At 35.7% G+C, this 24,997-nt stretch overlaps 1 protein-coding gene across 1 annotated transcript in view; it reads right to left on the minus strand.

Annotated features, from left to right (window-relative positions):
• MLIP (muscular LMNA interacting protein) overlaps window positions 1-24,997 on the minus strand; it is a 162,664-nt gene that overhangs the window by 101,993 nt on the left and 35,674 nt on the right. Inside the window, exons 5-8 of the mRNA XM_014583036.1 lie at window positions 22,104-22,175; window positions 6,813-6,878; window positions 6,644-6,727; window positions 6,461-6,520 (exon numbers count right to left, since the gene is read on the minus strand). Coding sequence (XP_014438522.1) covers window positions 6,461-6,520; window positions 6,644-6,727; window positions 6,813-6,878; window positions 22,104-22,175 — 282 coding nt within the window. The remainder of the gene's footprint in view (window positions 1-6,460; window positions 6,521-6,643; window positions 6,728-6,812; window positions 6,879-22,103; window positions 22,176-24,997) is intronic.

The following is a 24,997-nucleotide window of genomic DNA, read 5'->3' on the forward strand; positions in this document are numbered from 1 at the left end:
ACACACACACACACACACACACACACACGCACATATATATATAATATAGTATATAGTACTATAGTAGAGGGACTATTTATTCCTCTTCTAGAGAAAGATCAATTACACAGTGGCTTCCTAAACTTTTATGTGTGAAAGATCTTTCTGTAGGAGAGGAACAAATATCATGCTGACAAAATATTATATAAATACCTTTTTGAATTAAAAAAAAAAAAACTATGGGGGGGGGAACATTGACCAAAGAGAACCTAGAATTTTATGTGAAGCAAAAATACAATTTAAATCAAAGAACAAATTAAAAATATTCTCAAGTACATAAATCACAAATTCATATCAAAAGATTTTTTGGATACAATTTCCAGCAAGATCTCAACAAGAAAAATAATAAACCTAGGAGAAAGCTATGAATGTATAAGAAATAAGGATGTAAATAATGAATGTCTAAATAAAGAGATCAATAAAAAACATAACTATAAAAACTTAGGCATAACAGTTATAAAAGTACTAACAAATCATTATTATTATTTTAAGGTCCTTGCCATAGGTTGTGTGTGCTCACCAGAGAGAGAGAGACACTTAGAGGGAAAGTGAGAAATCACCCCTCGGAGATATGGCCACACCACAGTCCCTTCTCCTCCATTCTCCTCTTGGGTTTAGGCACACATGCATATATGCCTAGCATGATTTTCAAGCCACCAGTTCCAGGATTCAAACAGCAGTTAGCCATGTGGAAATAATTTACATATAGTTCTAAGCTATATATATATATTAATTCTAAGCTATATATATATAGATATGCATAAATAAAAAGATATACATACACACACACACACACACACACACACACACGCACATATATATATAATATAGTATATAGTACTATAGTAGAGGGACTATTTATTCCTCTTCTAGAGAAAGATCAATTACACAGTGGCTTCATAAACTTTTATGTGTGAAAGATCTTTCTGAAAGAGAGGAACAAATATCATGCTGACAAAATATTATATAAATACCTTTTTGAATTAAAAAAAAAAAAACTATGGGGGGGGGAACATTGACCAAAGAGAACCTAGAATTTTATGTGAAGCAAAAATACAATTTAAATCAAAGAACAAATTAAAAATATTCTCAAGTACATAAATCACAAATTCATATAAAGATCTTTCTGAAAGAGAGGAACAAATATCATGCTGACAAAATATTATATAAATACCTTTTTGAATTAAAAAAAAAAAAACTATGGGGGGGGGAACATTGACCAAAGAGAACCTAGAATTTTATGTGAAGCAAAAATACAATTTAAATCAAAGAACAAATTAAAAATATTCTCAAGTACATAAATCACAAATTCATATCAAAAGATTTTTTGGATACAATTTCCAGCAAGATCTCAACAAGAAAAATAATAAACCTAGGAGAAAGCTATGAATGTATAAGAAATAAGGATGTAAATAATGAATGTCTAAATAAAGAGATCAATAAAAAACATAACTATAAAAACTTAGGCATAACAGTTATAAAAGTACTAACAAATCATTATTATTATTTTAAGGTCCTTGCCATAGGTTGTGTGTGCTCACCAGAGAGAGAGAGACACTTAGAGGGAAAGTGAGAAATCACCCCTCGGAGATATGGCCACACCACAGTCCCTTCTCCTCCATTCTCCTCTTGGGTTTAGGCACACATGCATATATGCCTAGCATGATTTTCAAGCCACCAGTTCCAGGATTCAAACAGCAGTTAGCCATGTGGGAATTCAGCACTTTAAATACCATGTCATCCATTGGCCCTAGTACTGACAAGTTATATGTGTGTGTATGTTGCATGTAGCTTAATATGCAACAAGTGGAAAGTGAACAGTGCTATAATATTTACATAATTTTTATAAAAGACATTTATAAGCTTTAAAATTGATACTAAAATTGACATAATATTGTTTTATGTATGTGTAACTACTGGAAACATTAAGTAAAATTTTCAAAATTTTCAAACCAATAAGTGCCAAGTTATCCAAAGGAAAGCAAGAAAGATGAAAGAAAAAAAAAAAAAGAAAATATTTTTAAATACAAAATGTGAAGACAGCAAAAATTAGCCCCAATGTAACAAGAATTAAAATAATGTGAATGTTCTAAAGAGAATTAGACAAGAGGGTTCAAAAATATTTTAAAAATTAAATAAATTAATCAGTACAAATAGATACATCTAGGCAACAATTAAAAATCATAAGGCCAATATTTTCAGAAGCAAGAAAATCTGCAAATTTAAAGAAAGATTACATTTGAGTCCTCTTAAAAAGTTCATGGAAAACACATATTATAGAAAAACTACACATGAATTTCAAAAATGTTTTTCAGCAAAATAAACTTGTATTTTAATCATTTTTTCCACAAACATTTTGAAATCTCCTGGGAATGTAAATTGGTCCAGCCACTGTGGAGAACAATTTGGAGATTCCTCAAAAATCTACAGATAGAACTACCATATGATCCAGCAATCCCACTCCTTGGTATCTACCCAAAGGACAGAATTCTTAATAGGAAAAGTGCTTGCACATCCATGTTTATTGTGGCATATTCACAATTGCCAAGACTTGGAACCAACCCAAATGCCCACGAACAGATGAATGGATCAAAAAACTATGGCACATACACTCTGTGGAATATTATTCAGCTATAAAAAAAAAAAAAAAAAAAAAAAAAAAAAAAGGGTTTTAAAAAATGGCTTTTAACAGAAAGTGGAGGAATATGGAAGATTTACTGCTGAGTGAAGCAAGCCATGCTATGAAGGAGAGGCATTGTATTCCCCACCTAATATATACCGAGTGTCTGCACTCTGTGACTGAAAATGATTGACTAAAAGATATAAAAACACAGTAAATGGATGTAAATATAGATATAGTGTTTGCAAAAGAGTAGGGTTTGAGGAAGAACAATTAGAAGAAAAATGGGGCGGAAAAGCAGTAATGGGACAAAGAAAGGTGCCAATTTCTGTTAAAGATATATTATAGTTTAGTCAATTGGACTAGAGAGAAATGTTCACATGTTAAAATATTCACTTTGTGAACTAAATAATGTGATTGACTGTATAAAAGAAAATGAAATTAAAAATAAAAAAATTGGGAAAAAAATGTCAAAATGACTAATATCCATGAAAGGTTTCTATGTAGAACCCATATCTATTGTATGAATTTGTTCTTTATAATTTTTGTACTTTTTGTGCTTTGTTGTAGTTGCCCTCAGATGTATTATGCATGTTTAATCAGATAAACCAAACATGTAGTAAACTTGGTGAAAAAAAAAAAAAATCCCCTCAAATACTAGCAAAAAAAAAAATAGTGAGAATGAACAGCACCCTATAAGGAACAGCAATATAGTTTGGAAGTGTATAATTCAAATCTAATAAACACTTCTGCAGTTTTATTTTTCTCTTCCTTTTGGCAGCAACATAGTATATCTCCATTAAACTCCCCTCTAATTACCATGACACAGCCCTGTTTTTTCTCTTAACATCACCACCTCTTCTTCTCCTGTGCTAACTCCTCCACCTCCTCTGTTGAGCCAGTGATGCTGTGTTCCGTAGAATTCTGCACAGGCCACGCATGACATCCGTGTGCCAGGGATCCCTAGATGTCTCCCACTAGCCCCAGACACACAGGTCTGGGCTTCCTAGATACACACCCCAGACTCATCCTGTCCAAAGCCAGTCTAGCACTGCAGCTCCTTCACTGCTGGCCATGTGCGGCTCATTAACGACTCTTCTCTCCTTCACTTCTCACATCCAAACCCCAATGGATCCTCTAACTTCTGTGCTCTCTCTAGCTCCTCTAAATTCACCCTATCCAGGCTACCATCACTGTCTCCCTGATCTCAGTGGCCTCCTCACAGCAGCCATACTTATCATTGTAAATTTGACATTATTTCCACCATGTACGTCTCCCCATTTTCCTCAAAATCTAAGCTTTATGCCATGACTAATAATCTTTTACACAGCAACCCACAACCTGCCTTCTCCATCTCATTTTGCACTGTTCATCTCTGATTGACTATACTGAAAGCACATTGGCTTTTATCTTGACCTTCATACACTAAGCTCTTTCTTGCTTCAGGAAACTTACGCACATCTACTCCTCTGCCTAAAAGCTATTATCCCTGATGTTTCTGTGGCTGACTCCTTTGCATCTTTGGGTCTCAGTTGGAACTTCTTGATCACTCTGTCCAAAGTATGCCTGTGAGATTACTCTGCCTTGCTCAACATTGTCTCCCTGGTGCCTCACAGTCCCGAACACGTACTAAGCCCTGGAAAAATAATTATTGCATGAAAAATTGCCTTAAATTTTGTGGCATCAAATGCCATGTGTGTGTTTTATTTTTAAACATCATAAGAATTAAATGTGTTAAACAAACCAACAGTATAGACTGTTATTCACAAATTATTTCTTAAATCCTATTTGTATTAAATTTAATATAATATAGGTTTTTCCTATGTGCTCAACAAATAAAATTAAAAATATTGGGAACCAGCAGTTAGCATAATGGCTATGTCACTGGACTCCCACGTAGTCAACCGCGGTTCGCGTCCTGGACCGGGTGGCTTAAAACTCATGCCAGGAGCATGTGCGTGTGTGCCCAAGATCCCGAGAGGAGAATGGAGGAGAAGGGATTGGGGGGTGATTTCTCACTTTCTGTTTCTATGTCTCTGTCTGTCTGGCAAGTGCACGCGCCCTATAGTGAAAAACCTCTCAAAAAAAATTAAAAATATTACAAAATACATATAATTTATTTGGCAAATAAAAGTTTTAGATCAAAAGATTAAAGATAACAAAATAAATTTCCAATATGGAAACTACAATTACTCATTTGTGTTCTTTTTCATTAAAAGGTAATTCCTTGAGCCAGTAGGTGGCATAGAGTTTAAGGAACTGGATCCTACTTGACCAGCACAGTGTGAATCCTAAGCCTAGAGGCTTGAAAAATCACTCCAGGCACATGTGTGTACATACCCAAAATCCCAAGAACAGAACTAGAGGAGACAGGAGGGTGGCATGGCCATCCTCCCTGGAAAGATTGTCGCTCTCGCTCTCTGGCAAATGCACATGCCCTGTAGCAAAAACTAAAACTATATTTTTTTCTTAATATTGACAACAGTTGATTACTGGATTTCTATGTAATTATTAATTGATATCTGTCTATGATGTCCCAATTGAAAATCAGGATTACTCTTTCAGCTATGAGCAATTTTATACATTTAAAACACTTCTCCAGACACAAATTCCACATTTTTAAAAGAATGGGAAAAATACACTACTTCCAAGAGAGAAAATAAAGCTAACCAAAAAGAAAAAAAAACAAAAAACAAAAACCCTAACAGTTATCAATAATGGAAAAAACCACAAGCATTTTGAAATTTGAATGAATAAAGCTACATTAAGTATGAAATAATAATGTGGAGTAATGTATTATTTTCTCCCATCAAACAAAAATAAGTAAATTAGTGTGTGCCAGAATCTCCAGAGGAGAATGGAAAAGGGATTGCAGAGTGAGCATCTCCCTTGGGGAGATATTTCTCACTTTCTGTCTCTCTGTCTCTCTCTGATGAGCAAAAAGTTCTCAAACAAAAAAAAAATAAATTATAAAAAGAAAACACCTAAGTGCTCAATTACAGCAATTAATATTTTAGAAGTACACTAATAAGCTAAAATATACAGGCTTCTGTCTCTTTGAAGCAAAGAATAAAATAAATTCAGCCAGCACACACACAAAAAAAATCCAGAAATAATACCTTTGTTTAAGTGCTTAGACTAATGCTACTTTAGACTACTTTATTTCCCCTTTCTGCAGTTCCAAGTAGCTATAAATTACATAAATACTGAATCTCTGTATGTTATGAGAACAAGCTACAAATTCTCCCTGCATTTCCACAAAATGGCAACTACAATGTCATAGTCTAATACTACGCTGGCTTTCAAATTGTTTGACCCTGACCCACAGTTACAAGTAGCTTTTACTTTGCAGCCTTGTATGCGCATATCTACATGTGTACATGTAAATAAATGAAAGCACATATCAAAAAAGCCTACATACTACTTGGAATAGAGTCTGATATGTTAATGTTTTACAAATGCTGGTTGCTGGCCTGGTACTTAAGTTTGTGGACACCACATGGCTGATTCCACAGTTCGAGTCCCAGACCCAATGGCCTGGCAAACATGAAGGCACATGTGCATGCACACCTAAAATCCCAAGAAGAGAATGGAGGGGAAGGAATTATTTCTTACTTTCCCTCTTCCTCTGTCTTTCTCCAGTGAACATATACACATACTATAGCAAAAAATATAAAAAGGACAAAATAGGATGACGATACACTAAATTAATTTTCTTATTCACCATTAAGCCTCAACTTGCAGTTTGAAAATCATATATCTAGTAAATAGTTCAATAAATTACATTAAATATATACATACTTTCATTGTGTCAGAACCCAACAATATCTGTGGGGACCTTGAAGGAGAATCAGAAGAATGCTAAAAGGAAAAAGAAAGAAAGAAAAGAAAAGGAGAAGCCTGTGAGGAATCATACTAAAGCAGAGGGAAATGGAGAGAAGCAAAGCAAATGTTTGAATTGCATGTTCTAATCTAAGGCATTACCATAGACAAGGAATCCTGTAAGACCTTATCAATGGTAGCACAGAGCTCTTCAGTTTGCTGCCTGAGCTGTGCAGGGAAACACAACTGGAAGAATTGAAACCAGGTGCTGGGTTAGCAAGGAGTTTTGGGATTTCATATCAAAAGAAGCAGTAATGTTAGTTGTTTTTACCTCCATAGGTAGGTCTAACGTGTCGTCCTTGGAGGCACTTTCAGGCTTCGCTGGTTCATCTAACGCCTAGTGATAAATGAAATAGTTCTCATGTGAGGCTTCTAGTCCAATACGATTGTAGTAAAAAGTCTATTCAAAGAAAACCCTGTATAAATCAATATTTCTTTTTTATTTTTTTTTTTAGAGGTTTTCCCTATAGGGTGCGTGCACTCGCCAGACAGACAGAGAGAGACAGAGAGACAGAAAGTGAGAAATTACCCCCCAGGAGGGATGGTCACGCTGCAATCCCTTCTCCTCCATTCTCCTCTCGGGATCTTGGGCATGCATGCACACATGCCCAGCGTGAGTTTTAAGCCACCGGGTCCAGGACGTGAACCGCGGTCAACTACGTGGGAGACCAGCAACATAGCCATTACGCCAACTGCTGGTTCCTTAAATCAATATTTCTTAGAAAAAATATTTGAATCATCTAATGAACTGTTTTCTCACAGGAAAGCATCGTCCAGTTTCTGCCACGGATTGCTACCTCTAATGTAAGGTGGTATGGTAAAGAAATGAGGTTGCATTTTTATTTTTCTTTTGTTCCATTTTTCCATGAGGCCATGAAATAAAACCAAAAGATAAAAACAAAATAAGAAAAAAGATATTTAAACATGCTTATAATTTTTTAAAGAGGTTTTTGCCTAGGGCATGTGCACTTGCCAGAGAGACAGACAGACATAATGAAAGAGAAAGTAATGAATCAACCCAGAGGGGGATGGCCATGCCACAATCCCTTCTCCTCCATTCTGTCTCTGGGATCTTGGGCACATACACACATGTGCCTGGCATGATTTTCAAGCTACCAGGTCCAGGTAGTCAGCCATAGTCAGCCATGTAAGAGTTCAGAGATGTAATCACTATGCCATCTGCTCGTCCTAATTTAAAGATTCTTAAACATAACTGATGAAATATAGACCCACTGATGTTTAAGACTAGGCAGGGTTTGGCAGGAAAGCTGAGGGAGTTCCCAGACTGGGATCTGACAAACGTTCCTCACTGACCTAAGACTGACCTAAGACACAGCAGGACTCTGGTCCTCTGGACATCTCTCTTCTTGTGTCTCTGCAGCAGGACTGCTCTGAGTTCTTTTTTTAGTAAATTTTTAAATAATTGATTAAATGTGTTTTTATTCTTAAACTTTTTTTTTTTTTTTTTAGATTTTTGCCTTAGAGCGTGTGTGCTTGACAGAGAGAGACAGAGGGAAAGTGAGAAATCACCCCTTTGAGTGATTGTTGGTCATGCCACAGTCCCTTCTTCCCCATTCTCCTCTCGAGATTTTGGATGCACACACACATGCACCCAGCATGTTTTTCAAGCCACCAGGTCCAGGACTCTAACTGTGGTCAGTCATGTAGGAGTTCAGCACTTTAACCACCATACCACCACTGACTCTTTTATTCATTTTATTTTAATCCACTAATTAGGACATGTGGCAGAGACAAGGTTCTATGCTCACCAGATATTTTCAGTTTCTTGGGCACAGTTATATAATTCTTGAATTCAAGAATTTAGCTGTGGGTTTGTGACTGATTCTAGTTGAATACAATCAAAAGCAATGTGCAACTTCTGGTGCAAAGCAGTTAAAAATATGACTTTTCTCATTTTCTCACCTTCCTCAGACTACTGAGATGGAAGATGGAGGCAGACAGCATTACTGAGTCACTGTAAGAGGAGAGCCATATGGGAGAGCCAAATTGAACCACCCCAAACGATGATGTTGGAAGAAAATAAACCTTGATTGTGTTAAGCACTGAAATGTCAGGATTTATCTCCTGTGGCACCTAGCATTTCTTACATCAACTCATACAGGCACTGAAGGGAAGATACTTTTAAAAACTAACCTTGAAATTCTTCCATTGATACTAAGATCTAGCCCAAGCTATAGAACTATCTTGTAATTATATAGTTCAATTTATACTCTTCTGTTTTTATGTTCTAATCATATTCTTTTAAACATATTATAAATATTATGTTGAAATTTTTGCTTTATACAGTTATATGTATTTAAAGAAGTTCTAATTAAATAAAATTTTGTGTTTACCCACATATTCATCTCTGCATTTCTTCTTGAAGTTCTGAAAAAGTTCCTTGAGCATTTTTTTGTAGTGTAAATCCGCTATCAAGGAATTCTCTTAGTTTTCTTTTTAGCAAAATATATTCCTATTTTATATTTTTCTTGAAGGAATTTTTCCTGAGCATAGAATGTTCCGTTTCTTTTTCTCTTTCTGCATTTTAAAGGCGTCAGTCCATCAACTTTTGTTCCCGGTTGAATCCAGATGTTAGCTATCACTGTATTGCTGTTTCTCTGTCTATGGTTGCTATTTTTCTTCAGCTACTTTCTAGATTTAATCTTTCTATTTTATTTTAGCAGTTTGATTGTGATGTACCTAGGTAAAGTTTCAATTGTATCAAATCTTCTTGGAATTTTCTGACCTTCTTGAAAATACACACTTATATATTTCATAAATTCAGAGAAATTTTGGCCTTTAGTTTTTCAAATATTTTTCCAGTCCATCCTCTCTTGTATCTCTTCTCTTCCCTTTCTGAGGCTCCAGTTACATTTTTTTGTTTTGTTTTGTTTTGTTTTTTATTTTTTTGGAGTGGTTTTTGCTATAGGTTATATGCACCCAAAAGACAGAGACAGAGAGACAGAAAGCAGGAGATCACCCCCCAGGGGGGATGATAATGCCACAATCCCTTCTCCTCCTTTCTCCTCTCAGGATCGTGGGCACGCATACACATGCACCCAGCATAAGTTTAAGCCATCAGGTCCAGGACACGAATCATGGCTGACAACATGGGAGTCCGCAACACAGCTATTACACCAACTGCTGGTCCCGGCTCCAGTTACATTCTGATATTACACACAGGTCACTGGGACTCTGTTCAATTGTTTTACCTTTCCATCTCTATTTTTCAAAGTAGGTCATTTCTGTCAATCTTCAAGATCACTGACTCTTCACTGGATTTTCAACTTTCTCTTAAACCAATCATTAATTTATTTCCAACATTTCACTTTTACGTCTAGAATTTCCATTTGATTCCATTTTATAGCTTCTACTTTTTTTTTTTTTTTTTTTTGGGGGGGTTTTTCCTATGGCGCCCGCGCATGGCATACAAAATTATTTACAACCTGATTTTGAGAGCAATTTATATCAATGGCTGATTTAAATCTTTAATTATAATTTAATCCTATACCACTCATTTGCTACAGTATAATCAAATAAATAGAATGGAAAATTGTGTATGTATGTAAATTCTTTCTTACTATAACAACTTTGAAAGTATTTTTGAAATGGAACTTTTTCTATTTAATATTCTTATCATTAGAAAAGTTTAGATTATTTCAATGAAGTCAGATTTAATGTATCTATTTCTTCTCATCCAGAAAAATACTTTATGATTTTTTAATTCTTTCATTAGTTAGTTAATTTTTTTTGAGAGTTTTTTTTTTTTTTTCGCTATAGGGCACGTGCACTGGCCAGACAGAGAGAGACAGAGAGACAGAAAGCGAGAAATCACCCCCCAGGGGAGGATGGTCACGCTGCAATCCCTTCTCCTCCATTCTCCTCTCGGGATCTTGGGCACGCACGCACACGTGCCCGGCGTGAGTTTTAAGCAACCGGGTCTGGGACGCGAACCGTGGTCGACTACGTGGGAGTCCAGTGACATAGCCATTATGCTAACAGCTGGATCCCCTAGCTTCTACTTTTTTGGTGAGAATCCCTTATCCATTAATTCATTATGAGCATTTTTTCCTTTACATACTTGAGAATATTTATAACAGCTTTAAAATTCCTGTCCGCTAATTACAACATCTGGAACATCTTTGGGCTGATTCCTATAAATTATATTTTATCTTAAGTATGGGTTATCTTACCCTAGTTTTTATGTCTAGAAATTTTTGATTATATGCTGAATATTTTTAATGCTATAAAAACTCTGAATTCTGTCACGATATCTTGAAGAGCATTATTTTGTCTGACTACTTTTAATGTGTAATTAATTTGGTTCTAAACTGTCTTTCTGATGATGAACAGCAGCTGAAATAGTCATTCAGTTATTTTACCCTTAGCTGGTCTTCAGGGGCATGTGCATAATTCAATAGGCACCCAAGATTTGGGCAGTTTAGACACAGCATTCAGGGTGCCCCTTCTGTGACTCCCTCTTTTCCTGGATTCTCTCTCACTACCCAGCTCCTACGTTGTCTTATACTTCGTTCTCTGCTACCTTATCCAGTAAGTCAATGGACTTGTTGCTAAATTTTAGCTGCTTTGTGGCAAGTAGACAAGGGGTAATCCTTAAGATAAAAAAAACATAAAATCTAGAAACCAAGCCAATGCAAAGTTTCTTCTTATAAGCATTGGTTCTTCTGCATTTTATGTCTTCCCTTGATCATACTTTAGTATCTCCAAATAGTCCTTTTTAATATTTTGTCCAAAGTTTGTCATTTTTATTTATGAAACAGTTAAAAAGTTTTAAAAATGAATTTAAACAAGTTACTCCTCCATTTCCAGAAACAGAATGAGACAAACTAGTTTAATTTTAATTTTTCAGCATACCTGTTCTTTATCACAGAGATGATATAAATTTGAATCTCAAACTCATGTCAGGATAGGTATGTAGCTAAAGGGTGTTTTTTTGTTTTTTGTTGTTTTCTACCTTGAGCCCAGAGAGATATAAGAATATGTGCTTCTCTTTTCCATTTACATGTTTTTCCTCCTCTTGATATAGAGCATAATCTTTAAAAAAAATTCATGCTTTATTTGGGGGATGCTATTCCAGTTCTATATCTTGCTTAGCCCCAAGTCTTTCTTGCTCCTGGCCATGTTAACAGACAGTAAATCTCAGTGCTTACCCCTAATGAGTTTAATACCTTCAGAACAACCAAAGCCTCAGCACCCTGATTAACATTCTGAATTTGAACCAGCTTCAGTATTTGACCCTCTGGGATTTTCCCTACTTTTTTCTTTCTTTCATTTTTTTTTTTCTTTAAGAGAAGTTTTTGCTATAGGAAGCATGTGCTCACCAGAGAGAGAAAGAGACAGAAAGTAAGAAATCACCCCTGAAGGGGATGGTCATGCTACAATCCTTTCTCCTCCAGTCTCCACTTGGTATTTTGGGCATGCACACATACATACCGGCATGAGTTTTAAGATACTCATGGGTCAGGGACTTGAACAGCAGTTGATTATATGGGAGTCCAGTGATGTTACCATTATGCCATCTGCTGGTCCCAACCTACTTTTTTTTTTTTTTAATAAGGTAAGGTTTATATTGGTTTGAACCCCCCCAAAAAATGCTATTTAACTGAAAATGATTTACAAAGATGTCAATTTCATTCAGCCTATTTAAATTCATTTTTAAAACTTTTTAACTTTCAGTATGCTAGGTTCAGCCTTGGCAGCACAAGCAGTAGCAAACTGAACTGCAGTGTTGGAAGCCATATGACTGACACAGGTTCCGATCCTGAGTCAACCAGAAAACATGATGGGTGCATGCATGCCCAGGACCCTGATGAATAGAAGACTAGGGAAACAGAATGGCAACATGATGGGATTCCATTCAGGATCTCTTTCTCTCTCTCTCTTTTCCTTCCCTTCTCATTTGTTCATTGTCATGAATAAAATAAATAAACTTTAAGGAGTAGAAGGAGGGTTCTTTGGCTAGGGAGCCTATCTTCAGGAATAGATGGTAAAGCAAATCTGCAGTTAAAACCTTTGAGGCTCTCCTACCACCAGATATCAAGGTAGCAGTTAATATTGAGACTCAATTTTAGGTCTTACATGACACATAACCTCTACTCTAGTGATAACATGGACAGGAAAAGTGTCAAGAATGCAAGCCCAGGTTGAAGAACACATTTCTTAGAGAGAAAGCTGTTCTCCCTTCCTCACCCTTCCAACACAGGCTCCCTCCTATCTGCCCCTCACATGTGTATTATTCTTTAACCACAAAAACCACAGGGTGAATTCTTCGGATTTGTGAGGTTTTGTACTACATATTACCACCTCTCCCTAGATTGTCTTCCTCCATTCTCCGTTCAGTTAGAGAAGATCCAAGTCAGACTCCTTTACAATGTCTTTTCTAGCTCTTACACCAGGCAAAATCTCTCCTTTCTTGGGTGGGTCACTAACACTTTCATGTACCTTAAGTAGAGTGCATCATAATTACTTTTTAAACTGTATCTACATCCTCCTGGACCACTTATCCTATTAAGTCCAGGAAAATATGGTATTTATCTTTGTAGCCTCGGGATGAAGAACATGAGAAGTTTGTAGTGAATGGATTGTAGGGTAAACTAATGAATTAGTGGAGTTAAATTAAATGAAAAAATAAAATAATATGATTTTAATATTTTTCAATAAAATGCTCTAAAGAAATAGTGTTAAACTCTTCGAGGATTGTAATTAACAAATAAACTTTGCTTTTTGAATATCACAATTAAACCACTTTACTATCAGAGATCTAAGCATTTATTCAATGTTACTGAATCAGATATCTTTTTTTCAGGCCAAACCAAATAAGGCTGATATTTAAGTTAGTCTGTGGGAACTTATTTCAGACAAACAGCTTTTGTCAGGCTATTTGAAATACTGGAATTCATTCAATGACAAAACGGTCTTTTCAGGCCTCTTGGAAAACTAGACAAGATAACTGATATTAGGTCAGTAATGTTGAAACTTTTAAATGAGACAAATAGACTATGTTAAAAATATTGGGGAGGGGAGCTTGTTTGGAGCTTAAAAAGTCTTAAAGATTACAAGAATTGAATGTTTTGACTAGGATTTATTTGTCAAATGTATTGTTTTATTCACATATTATAGTAGTCACAAAAAGCAGCTTTTTTTTAAACCTCTTGTTCAAAATTTTATTAAAAGAGAACATTTGGGACCAGCAGTTAGCATAATGGCTGTCGCTGGACTCCCATGTAGTTGACTACAGTTTGAGTCCCAGACCCAGTGGCTTAAACTCACACTGGGCGCATGTAAATTCGTGCCCAAGATTCCAAGAGGAGAATGGAGGAGAAGGGATTTCAGCATAGCCATCCCCCCTGGGGGTGATTTCTTGCTTTCTGTCTCTCTGTCTCTGTCATCCTGGCGAGTGCATACGCCCTATAGCAAAAACCTCTCCCCCGCCAAAAAAAAAAAAAAAAAGAGAGAAAGAGAACCTTTTGGGATAAGCAGATAGCATAGCAGTTATGTTGCTGGACTTCCATGTAGTAAATTATGGTTTGAATCTAGTGCCCAGTAGCTTAAAACTCATGCCTGGAGCATGTGTTTGTGTGGCCAAAATTCTGAGAGAAAAGTGGAGGAGAAAGGATTGCAGCATATTCATCCTCCGTTGAGGGTGGTGTGATGTCTCACTTTCCAGCTCTCTCTCTCTGTCTCTCTAGAGAGCACACACACCCTATGTCAAATTTTTTTCTTAAAAAATAAAGAGAGAACATTTACAATTTTCATTGTCAAGTCTGGTTACAGATTTCTTTTGACAAGTTAACTAGCAGGACTGTATTATAGTTAGACTTATTCATTATGGTGAAGGTCTCTCAAAACATTCTCTAATATTGTTATTTAAATATAGTTTCCTCAAAATTGGACTATAGCAATTAAAACATGAATAAAGATATTTTATGAATCACACTTTTATAGATTTTTAGTTAATATAAATTATCAGAAATACTCTCAATTAGAAGTGTTTATATTTTCCTCAGAACAACCCACATTAGAGTCCAGATTTTGAAAAGAGAGCTAGTAAATCTGACTTTTAGCAGAAAATAGTTTCTGAGTTTAATTCTACGTTCTAACTAAGAACCAAAGACTATGAAAATTGTAAATCAAAGTCCTTCTGTGAAAATATACCATAAACTGTGATAGGCATTTCCCACTTAAAAGGAGTATCTCTGATGGAATTTTAACTGCTTTTTATTCCAAGACACTGAATTGGCCTAATCTGCTTTCTTGGGAAACAGGTTTAAGTTCTAAATTTTGAAAATTGAATGAAGTAGTCATACCTTAAACAGAGTTGGAAAATCAACTACTCCTTAAGGAAGAGAGCTCTGGGACCAGCAGACAGTCACTGGACTCCCATGCAGTCAACTTCAGTTCGAATCCCGGACCCAGTGGCTTAAACTCACACCAGGTGCATGTGTATGCATACCTAAGATCCCAAGAAGAGAATGGAGGAGAAGGGACTGTGGCATGGCCATCATCCCTGGGGGTTGATTTCTTGTTTTCTGCCTCTGTCTCTCTCTTTCTGGTGAGCACACATGCCCTAAAAAAAGAAAGATAGACCTAAAAAGAAATGTAAAGTTGCTCATGCTTAGATTGGATTATTTTCATGTTTGGTTGAAATTTTTCAAAAACTGAGAAACTCTACTTGCTGTTTTTAATAACAATAATTTTGGAAGGGTAAACGTCTGTTCTGCCTTCCATACAGAGAGAAGTTTTTGCAAACCATTACAACCAGTTTCAAACCTGTTCAATTAAGGCCCAATGGCTGAGAGGCACTTATCCTTTTTCTTCATTTAATTGAGGATATCAGGAGCGTTTTCCTTATTTTCATTCAAGACTTTCCCCATCAATATAACTTGCCAAATCTCTTTCAGTAGCTGAAGGTAATTGGTCTGGTTTGTAATTCCTCATTCACTCACGTCTTCATAGAGCTAACTTATTTTCAATTGTCATTCATTGTTTCTCATAAAAACATAATATTCTGTTACTCTATTTTTTTTTTTGAGAGAGAGACTTTTGCTAAATGGCTTGTATGATTGCCAGAGAGACGAAGAAAGAGACACAGAAAGAGAAACTGTGCAATCACCCCCAGGGGTGGGGGTGGATGGCCACACCACAAACCTTTCTCCACTTTCCTCTTGGGATTTTGGGCACATATGCACATGTGCCTGGCACGAGTTAAAGCCGCTGGACTCAAACCACAGTGGGCCCTATGGGAGTGCACTGCCTTAATCACAATGCCACCTACTAGTCCCCCTTTAATTTTATAAGGATTTAAATACATATTAGTAAGTAATGAAAGAAGTATTATAGATACAGAACTAAAAATCATCATATCTTCCTCACTATTTCAGTTCAGCTACCTGATGTCACTGTTGTATGATAAACAGTAATAGGCTGGGAGATCACCAGATCTGGTTTTACGTCGGTTTAGCAATTTATTAGCCCCAGTATTTTGAAGAATTTGCTTGGTTTCTTTGAGCATCAAATTCTACTCAGACTTGTGAAGATGGTAAGCATTTAGCTCAGTGTGTGAAATACTTAAATATTTGATATGACAGCCATTGTGATTATACTGTCTAATCACCGAAAGGTGCCACATCTAAAGCCAACATATTTCCCTTCTAGCAGACAGCCTTTCATAGCTTTTCCATTGAAGTGGAATTGATGAGGCACATTATACCCTCAAAAAGACTATTATTATTGTCTCAGTCATCATGCACTAGACCTCTTTAATGTTACATTCGTATGAGGATAAATTTGCCTAAAGATCCTATGAATAAAATTGAAAATTTTATTAGAGACCTATTTAGCCCCAAACTAAATTTATTCATTCAATTAACATTTAACAAAAGGCTACCTACTTTCCTTCAAAAAGTTTATGTTGGAGAAAGAAATCGACAAGAACCCAAAATTAAATAGAGTTTGGTAAGTGTTTTAAAAGAGATCTTCATGTGGTAGACAACAACCTAAAGAGAACATATTAGCAGAGGTTTAAGTCTTACTCACTTTCTTATTGCTAAAGAAATTGGGAACATGCTTGCCTCTTATATTAATCTAAATTAACCAATGTCTCTTCAACATAGGTGATGTGCTAGATTGGCAACCAGAATTTATTAAATTTTTGAGACAAGTACAGCTCTTAATATACTCTTGACTCATGGATACACTTTTAATCTGATTGGAGTTTACCAACTCATGCTTCAAACAATTCAAATAGGCTGGGTCGAGCAGGTGGCGTGATGGTTAAGGCACTGGATTCCCACATGGCGGATCACAGTTCAAGTCTCAGACCCAGAGGCTTGAAACTCATGCTGGGCCAGTGTGCATGTATGCCCAAAATCTTGAGACAAGAATGGAGGAGAAGGGATTGTGGTGTGACCATCCACCCTAGGGATGATTTCTCACTTTCTCTTTCTTTGTCTCTCTAGTGAGCATACATGACATATAGCAAAAAATAATAAAAAATAAAAAAATTAAATAGGTAACTTAAGTATATTGATTTGACAAATGATTATATTCAAGTTTTTCCCTTTCTATTTTGATTCCAAAGTTTTCACTACTGTCTTCAAAACACCTACTTTTATCTTCCATCTATCAGAAAGAAAAAGGATTTTAATTTTAAAACTTTCCATTTAAATTATGAGTCCTACTATTTTTATTGGCCATACATAAAATTGGGCTGTTCTAGAATTTCTCTGTCAAACGTATGTACCTTTATGAATTAAATGTATCTTGAAAATGCAGATAGTAATTACATTTTTAGAAAACTTTCTATCTAACCCTAGCCTTGATTTTTATCCTGTGGAAAGAAGAAAACAGGGAATTTAAATTACTTTTAAGAAAAAATAAAGCTGTGTAATTTCATGGAAAAGTATTAATTACTTGTAAGACAATAAAGATAATTATTTTATTTAATATAATTATTCCTTCCTTCATTTTTCCTCTAAATAGAACTGTGTGATAAAAATGCTAATCCACTTACTTAGAATATTAATATTCACCAGATTAATTTTTAAATGTACCTGACTCAGATGATAAGAATAAAAATTAGTCAATAAGAGAACAAAATCTTTAACATTCTCTGAGAAACACAGCAATACACAAAGAGTAAAAATAATGTTAATCTCAAAGTGATTTTGTCTTTTTTACCTTAGTATATTAACATATTGTGCTAGTGACTATTGAACATATTGTACAGTCTGTGGACAGACACAAATACAAGCCAAACTGACTCTTTTATAATCACCCATAATATTTCATTCTCATGTCAGTCTTGGAGGAGATGATTATTGGCAGGAGATTAAGGCAGAGACTCTGAAGCCAACACATTAAAGTATCATGTCTTACATTTACTTCCTCCTATAATGGCTTAGTTAAGACAAGCTAAAAATTCTTCTTAAATGTTCACAGGAAAAAAAAAAAAAAAGATGGGTCATGGCTATAAATTTAAGTTTTGATGCAAACAATAGATTTTTAAAAAGGAAGTACCAGAAACCTCAGGTCCTCTGTCAACAAAACGTACTCTTTTGAAAATTATGGTCTTCATCAAAGGTGATTAAAGTGGAAACCAATTCATTGATTCAATGATAGCTTAATGCCTCATTGCAAAGGATGCCTGCATTTCAATTTGGAGAAAATATTGCTTTTAAAAATAGTATTTTCAAAATACAATTCTGGTTTCTCATTAGTTATATGTATATTATATAACAATATTCGTGATAGGTATAATCTGGCTGAGAGAGAATTAACTGTTGAAATAAAAAATTGAATTATACATTTTAGTTCTATATCCAAGGCATTCCACAGCATGGATTCTAACCAAATATTACAAGACAGCATCTTAATCCCATGTGATGGCAAAGAGATGTCAGAAAGCTATGATATACAATATTCCAAAATGCTAACAATTCCCCAAATAAATAAGTTTTTTAAAGATTATAGTCCTAATTTTCTCACATAATTCAGAAATAAATTTCCTTGATTTCAATGGCATAGGATGAATTCTATTATATTATATAAATAGATAGGTAAAAAAAAAAACCTAAATGACCATATTTATTTTTAGAAAACTACAACATTAAAAAGAACAGAATATCATTCAATAAATATTACTGAAAATAAAAATAAACTCTCATAAAAAATTTTAGGTGGCATAGGGTATGTTGGTTAAGGTACTGGACCCCCACACGGTCAACTGCTATTCAAGTCCTGGACCTCTCTCTCTCTCTGTCTTTCTCTGATGAGCACACATACCCTGTAGCAAATTAAGAAATAATAATAAATAAAATTAAAATAAGTCATTCTTTAAAAAAATGTTTAGGTAAGATTGGAATTTTTAAAAAATCTTTGCAAAGTAAAATTTATCATTGGGAAACACAGAACATGAAGAGTCAGCCAAAATATGTAGACTTATACAAAGGATCTAAATAAAAACTACCCTTTCAAATAATACCTTGTGACTTTCTTTGGATTAATTCAAATAGTTATGATTCAAAACTATTTACTCTAGCCAAGTGAAAATAACCTTTATCAGTTTTTATGTAAAAATCCATTCTTCTTTGGAATAACATTATTTTCAATTAAATTTCACAGTATTTGAGTTTTGTTGTACCAAAAGTAAAAGTAATTTTTTGTGTAGCATGTTTTATTTAAAATTAAAAACAGAAAGGCCCTCTCATGTTAACTTGTATTAGGTTGATTAATATATATCAGTACCACCATATACCCTTATGAAATGTGCTTTTAATAACATTGATACTTTTTTTTTTTTTGCCAGAGGGTATGTGTGTTTACCAGAGAGAGAAAGAAAGAGAGAGAAGGAAAGTGAAAAGGCACTGCCCACGAAGCACAATCATACCACAATCCTTCTCCTTCTTTTCTCTCTCTTCTCAGAATTCTGGGCATGCATACACATGCTCTCAACATTTTTTTCAAGCAGCTGGATCTGGGACTAGAATTGCATAGTTGGCATTGTAGGATTCCACTGTCTTCACCACCATACCACAGGTGGAATAGTAGACATATTATAATCTCTATAATCTAGCTAATGAGATGAGAAGAAAGCTGGTAGACAGTTATTCAGACCCATACTGACATCCAGCTTTATCTCACAGAAGATTGATAAATTAATAGTAGCATCACAGAGTTCCAGGAGAATGTGCCCAGTTTGTGGACAAAAGGGAAGGCACTATAAAACCATATAGCAAGCTCCTGGTCTCTCCTTTGCCTCACTGCTGAGGGGCAGAGAATCACTTATATCTGTGAAGGCAGGCCCTGGGACCAGATTCCAGAAATGGCCATTTGAAATGGGCAATGGTAGAGACGCTGCCACCATAATCAGTGATAAACTTAGCAGGATACAGGTAACTGGGGAAAGTGTCCCTTCTCATGTCTTCCTGATGAAATCAGTGTGTAAGCCCATCTCTTCTTTCAACAAACCATCAAAGGTAGAAATTCAGAATCAAAGTTTTAAAAAATAAGCTGCATATTTTCCTACAGCCTACAGACCTTTCAGTTTAAGATGTGTCATATATGTCATATATATGACATATATATATTATATATATATGACATATCTATATAAATTATCCACCTATGGTCTAAAACACATGTGTCATATGACATATGTGTTTTAGACCATAGGTGGATAATTTGGAATTATTAGAGATAATAATTAATGTTTATCTATCTGCATTACTCATTAACAGTTCCTACTTTCTAGGCAAGAAGTTATACAAGGGTTTTATTCTCCAGGTCATGCTTTGAATGTAGATTCAAAAATTAATGATCAAAATGCCACCTGGTTGATAAACATTATCATTTTAATAAATGATAGTAATGTGATTTCAAACATAGTAATCACACAGAAAAACATAGGTCTAATGTGCTAAGGAATAAGTTACCTAAAATAATATATGGAATGAATAATATAACAGGCTAGGTAACTGATTTCGCTTTGTAATATGAATCTTCTTTTTTGGCTTTCATTTGAGCGTATGTAATGTGCTTGATAAACAAATGGCTTTAATTTAATTTACCTTCTAAAGTAACACCCTATAATTTTATAATTACTGGTTGGTTGGTTGGTTTTTATGTTTGTTTGTTTGTTTTTATGTTTTTGCCATGGGGCACATATGCTTCCCATAAAAAAAGAGAAGGAATGTGAGAAATCATCTCCAGGGATAGACATGCCACAATCTCTTCTCCTTTATTCTCCTCTTGGGATTTTGGGCACACATGGACATGCACCTAGTGTGATTTTCAAACCACTAGGTCCAGGACTTGAATCACAGTTGGCCATGGGGTAGTCCAGAGCCTTAACCACCATACCGTTTGCTGTCCCCTAATTAATGATTCCAAATAGCAGAGCAAAAATGCCCTGGAATCATGTGAAAGCATTTAGGTCATTAGGAATGATCTCAATCTTCCCTCCTTTTTATGGAAGTAGGATAAGTGGCTAGAAAGGATAGATGAGATTTAGCCCATGATGGAATCTATGCAACTAAGCATGTACTCAGCAATAGTAACCCAGCGCCAGAGTAGTATACTGGTGGGAGCCACCACTAATCATCAAGTCTTGACCAGTCCATGATCATGGTGGCCAGTTAACTATTTACAGCTCATTTCACCTTGACCTTTTTTTTTTTTTTTTGAGAAATTTTTGCTATTGGGCATGTGTGCTCACCGGAGAGACAGAGAGAGAGAGACAGAAAGTGATAAATAATCCCCTGCGGAGGTGGCTATGCTGCAATCCCTTGTTCTCCATTCTCTTTTAGGGATTTTGGACATGCATGCACACACACCCAGCATGAGTTTTAAACCACTGGGTTCAAGACTCAAACCACAGTAGACTACATGGGAATCCAGTGATGTAAACGTTAACTATTAGGCCATCTGCTGGCCCCTACCTGGACTCTTTGGATAGACTAAAAATAGTGGTAGTGGACCAGTCCATGACCTGGTGGTTCAGGCAGCTGGACCACATATGACTGACCATGAAATTCAAGTCTCGAACCAGTGGCTTGAAAAGCATGCCAGGTACATGTGCAAGTGTGCCTGAATTTCTGAAAGGAAGGAAAAATGGAGAAGTGATTGTGGCACGACCATGCCCCATAGGGGTTGCTTTTTCACTTTCCCCTCTCTCTCTCTTTCTAACTGTCTCCTTCACTATCCTCTGGCAAAACAAAATAAAAGAACAACTGTAGAAATACAACAACTATTCAAAATTCCAATGGATAGGGATCTATCCAAATCTGAATCAAGCCTCCCAACACAGCTTGACAGTAGACAAGACATCTCTAGGCTCACATCCAGCCTCTAGTGATAAATCAATGATGTCTCCAATTATATTCACCAAGATGTTTTCATCAAAATGTCCTAAATTAAAAGTAGCATTTTATTTTAGTAAAGACAGAATTGTAAAACAAAAATCTCCCCATCAGGAATTTTAGACAACATTACAAAAATGGCATTCGAAACATCAAATTCACTCTGCTTTTGAGCCAGCACTGACCTTCTGTTCCAAAAGCAATACATTTGTAGGAATTGCTGCGAAAGCCTTGTAGTTTGAGTTGATCTTGTATTGCTAGAATAGGGAACCAGAAAGTAAGAGTGGAGATGAACAGGGGAAAAACAAAACATCATTTTAGACAGTCCTGTCAAGTTAAATAACATGTTATCAAATAAAGATTTACTGTGCTTAAACAACTTGTTTCTGACAGAAAAAAAATTAGCTCACTATGTTAATATTTTATTAGAATGAATAGCAAAGAAATTCCATAGTGAAATATCAGTTTAGAGATTATAGGCAATTACATGCTACACAGTCTTAGAACTTAAAAACATCCGTTTTCACAAAGTTATATATAAATTTCTAATTAGCATTAGTACTCATAGGAGTACCAGTCTACAAATGAGCAGGCTTTTTTTGCCTGATCCTCAAGGAAATGAGTTTTTTAGAATGCCATAATTAGCAAATATTATGCCAATAAATTTAATTAAGCTCTAGATACATTCTCTTACATCATTCATAAAAACAAAAACTAGGATATATAAAATTTAGGCAAGTTTTTTAAACAAGCATCAGTGTAGTCAGCAATTTGAATATAAGTAACACCAGCAATTTAACTTCTTAATGGAAGAATGATAAATACAAGCTCTTGATCCTGAATTCATTTTTAAAAACTTCAGCATCCTTTCACTTTCTAAAATACTGATGTTAAGGAAGCAAATGATAAAATTTCCTGAGTTTTAACTAACACTCCGAGTAAAACACTTTCATTTTGTGGAGTAATTGGGGGAAAGGAATGAACATAAGGAAGTTGTAGAAATCAGAATAAAATGTGTAATCAAAAGCCCAATTTGGGTATTGCCCTAGGTCCCAAACTGCTTAACAAAGTTTAAGGTTCTTATTACTTCAAATGTTCTTATAGAAGGCAGTTTCCCCAGAGACCCAGAACCAGAGGAGAAACTGACTCAGAGCAATAGGCTGTCTATGTCCCTTGAAAAACAGGCTAAAGGGTCTGCAAAAGAAAGGTAGTCAAATCATATAAAAGCTTGAGTTTTGCAGGTGTAATTGTGGTAATCTTCATTAAACTTAGATGGGAAAATCTACATCAAGTCTGTAAGAGACTGACATATTTCATTTTCTTTAGGAAGAAGTTGAAGTAGAGAAATCAAAGTGCCAGACCTAAAGAAAGTCAGTTCAGCTAGAAGAACACATTCTCCCTTCCAATGCTTGCTTTTCTTTTTGTCTAACGTGCTACATAAGGAAGAGGAATTAGCACCCTGAGGCCTGGATGCAGCAGGAGATATAGAAGGCAGTTTAGCCAAATAATCACACTCATTCACTCAGAAACATGTACACTCACTTACACACACTAACACAGAGATATACATATACATATATTCACATGTGCTCATTCACAAATGCACGAAGTTCACACTCTTACCCACAGTGAAATATACACACAATCTCAGAAGCTACATACTTTTTAGCCACAAACTAAGTCTAAAAGTTTACTCTCTCCTCCAAATCCTAGCCAACTCATGCTTCTACCTCGTAAGGGAAAACTGGGTGACAATGCACATATCTCAGCTCTTCTACATGAGGGGTGACTGCTGAGGAGGCCTCAGGCCCCTCTAAGCTCTGACTTTGTACATTGACCTGCACTGCTCTGGTTTCTAGACAACAATGTATTTGAATTGAAAATATTAAGAAAATACCATCTCTTCATGGGAAATAAGGAGTTGATATTTATCAATTTGCCTAGTGATTTTCCTACAGACATTGCCTTATTTTTTTTTTAAGAGAGATTTTTGCTATAGGGCACATGTACTCACTGGAAAGACAGAGACAGAAAGAGAGAATTCACCCCTCAGGGGGGATAGCCATCCTGCAATCCCCTCTCCACCATTCTCCTCTTGGGATCTTGGACACACACTCACATGTGCCTGGCATAAGTTTTAAGCCACCAGGTCTGGGATTCGAACCACAGTCAACACACGGGAGTCCAGCAACGTAACCATTACACCATCTGCTGGTTCTAAGAATACAAAAAGTCTCAAAATCAACAGTCAGTTACCTTGAGAATCAGAGATTGGACTCGCAGATAAACTCTGAGGGTACATTACAAAATAACTTCAGAATATATGAACACAGGAAGACAGAATATTAGTGAAGAGCTTCCTGTCATTATGGCCAACTTCTGGCAGCATCCATGCGCAGAGATGAGAGCACCACTCTAAACCTACATTTCCTGCTCCTTAGTGACTATGTCCGCAGTGCCAGAGGCAGAATCTCCCTCTGCTCTGCCCTGGCTCAACATAAACCCTGATTCAATATATAAAAGAGTAATCAGACACCTTCCTTATTTCTGAATTACTGGCAAAGCACAACCTATGATTCTGAAAATGGAAGGGGTAGGAGTGTGGGACAGAAGTAACTGTCCAAAACTACAGACCATGTACTGGGCATAGCAGATGGGAGAGGTGACTACTGAGAAAACTTCTCTGGTCCTCTCTCCACCCCAGATTTATCTTTTTGTGTTTCTAGCACCCCAAACATATAACATTTATTTCATTGCATTATAATATTTTGGTATCTCTATTCACCTGCTAGGTTCTTCAAGTAGAGTTTTATATTATTTCTCCTTTGTCTTCAACACCTCATACCAACCTGGCACAACACATGTTCATCACATACTTGCTGATTTAAATTGAGATATCTAATCGAAGATAACAATACGATTCAGAGGACAGGAAAAAACACAAATTTTACTTTCTCACTATTGTTGCAGTCCTAGACAAACCTAGATAATTAAAGACTTTCTTTGCCCATTCGAACATCCCCTAAGGGCATTTTTAACACATTAAATTTCTGAAGTTATGTTCCTTCTTGATGTGAAC

This window comes from Tupaia chinensis, unplaced genomic scaffold (genome assembly GCF_000334495.1).
Source record: "Tupaia chinensis unplaced genomic scaffold, TupChi_1.0 Scaffold144010_1, whole genome shotgun sequence".
Taxonomy (NCBI): domain Eukaryota; kingdom Metazoa; phylum Chordata; class Mammalia; order Scandentia; family Tupaiidae; genus Tupaia; species Tupaia belangeri.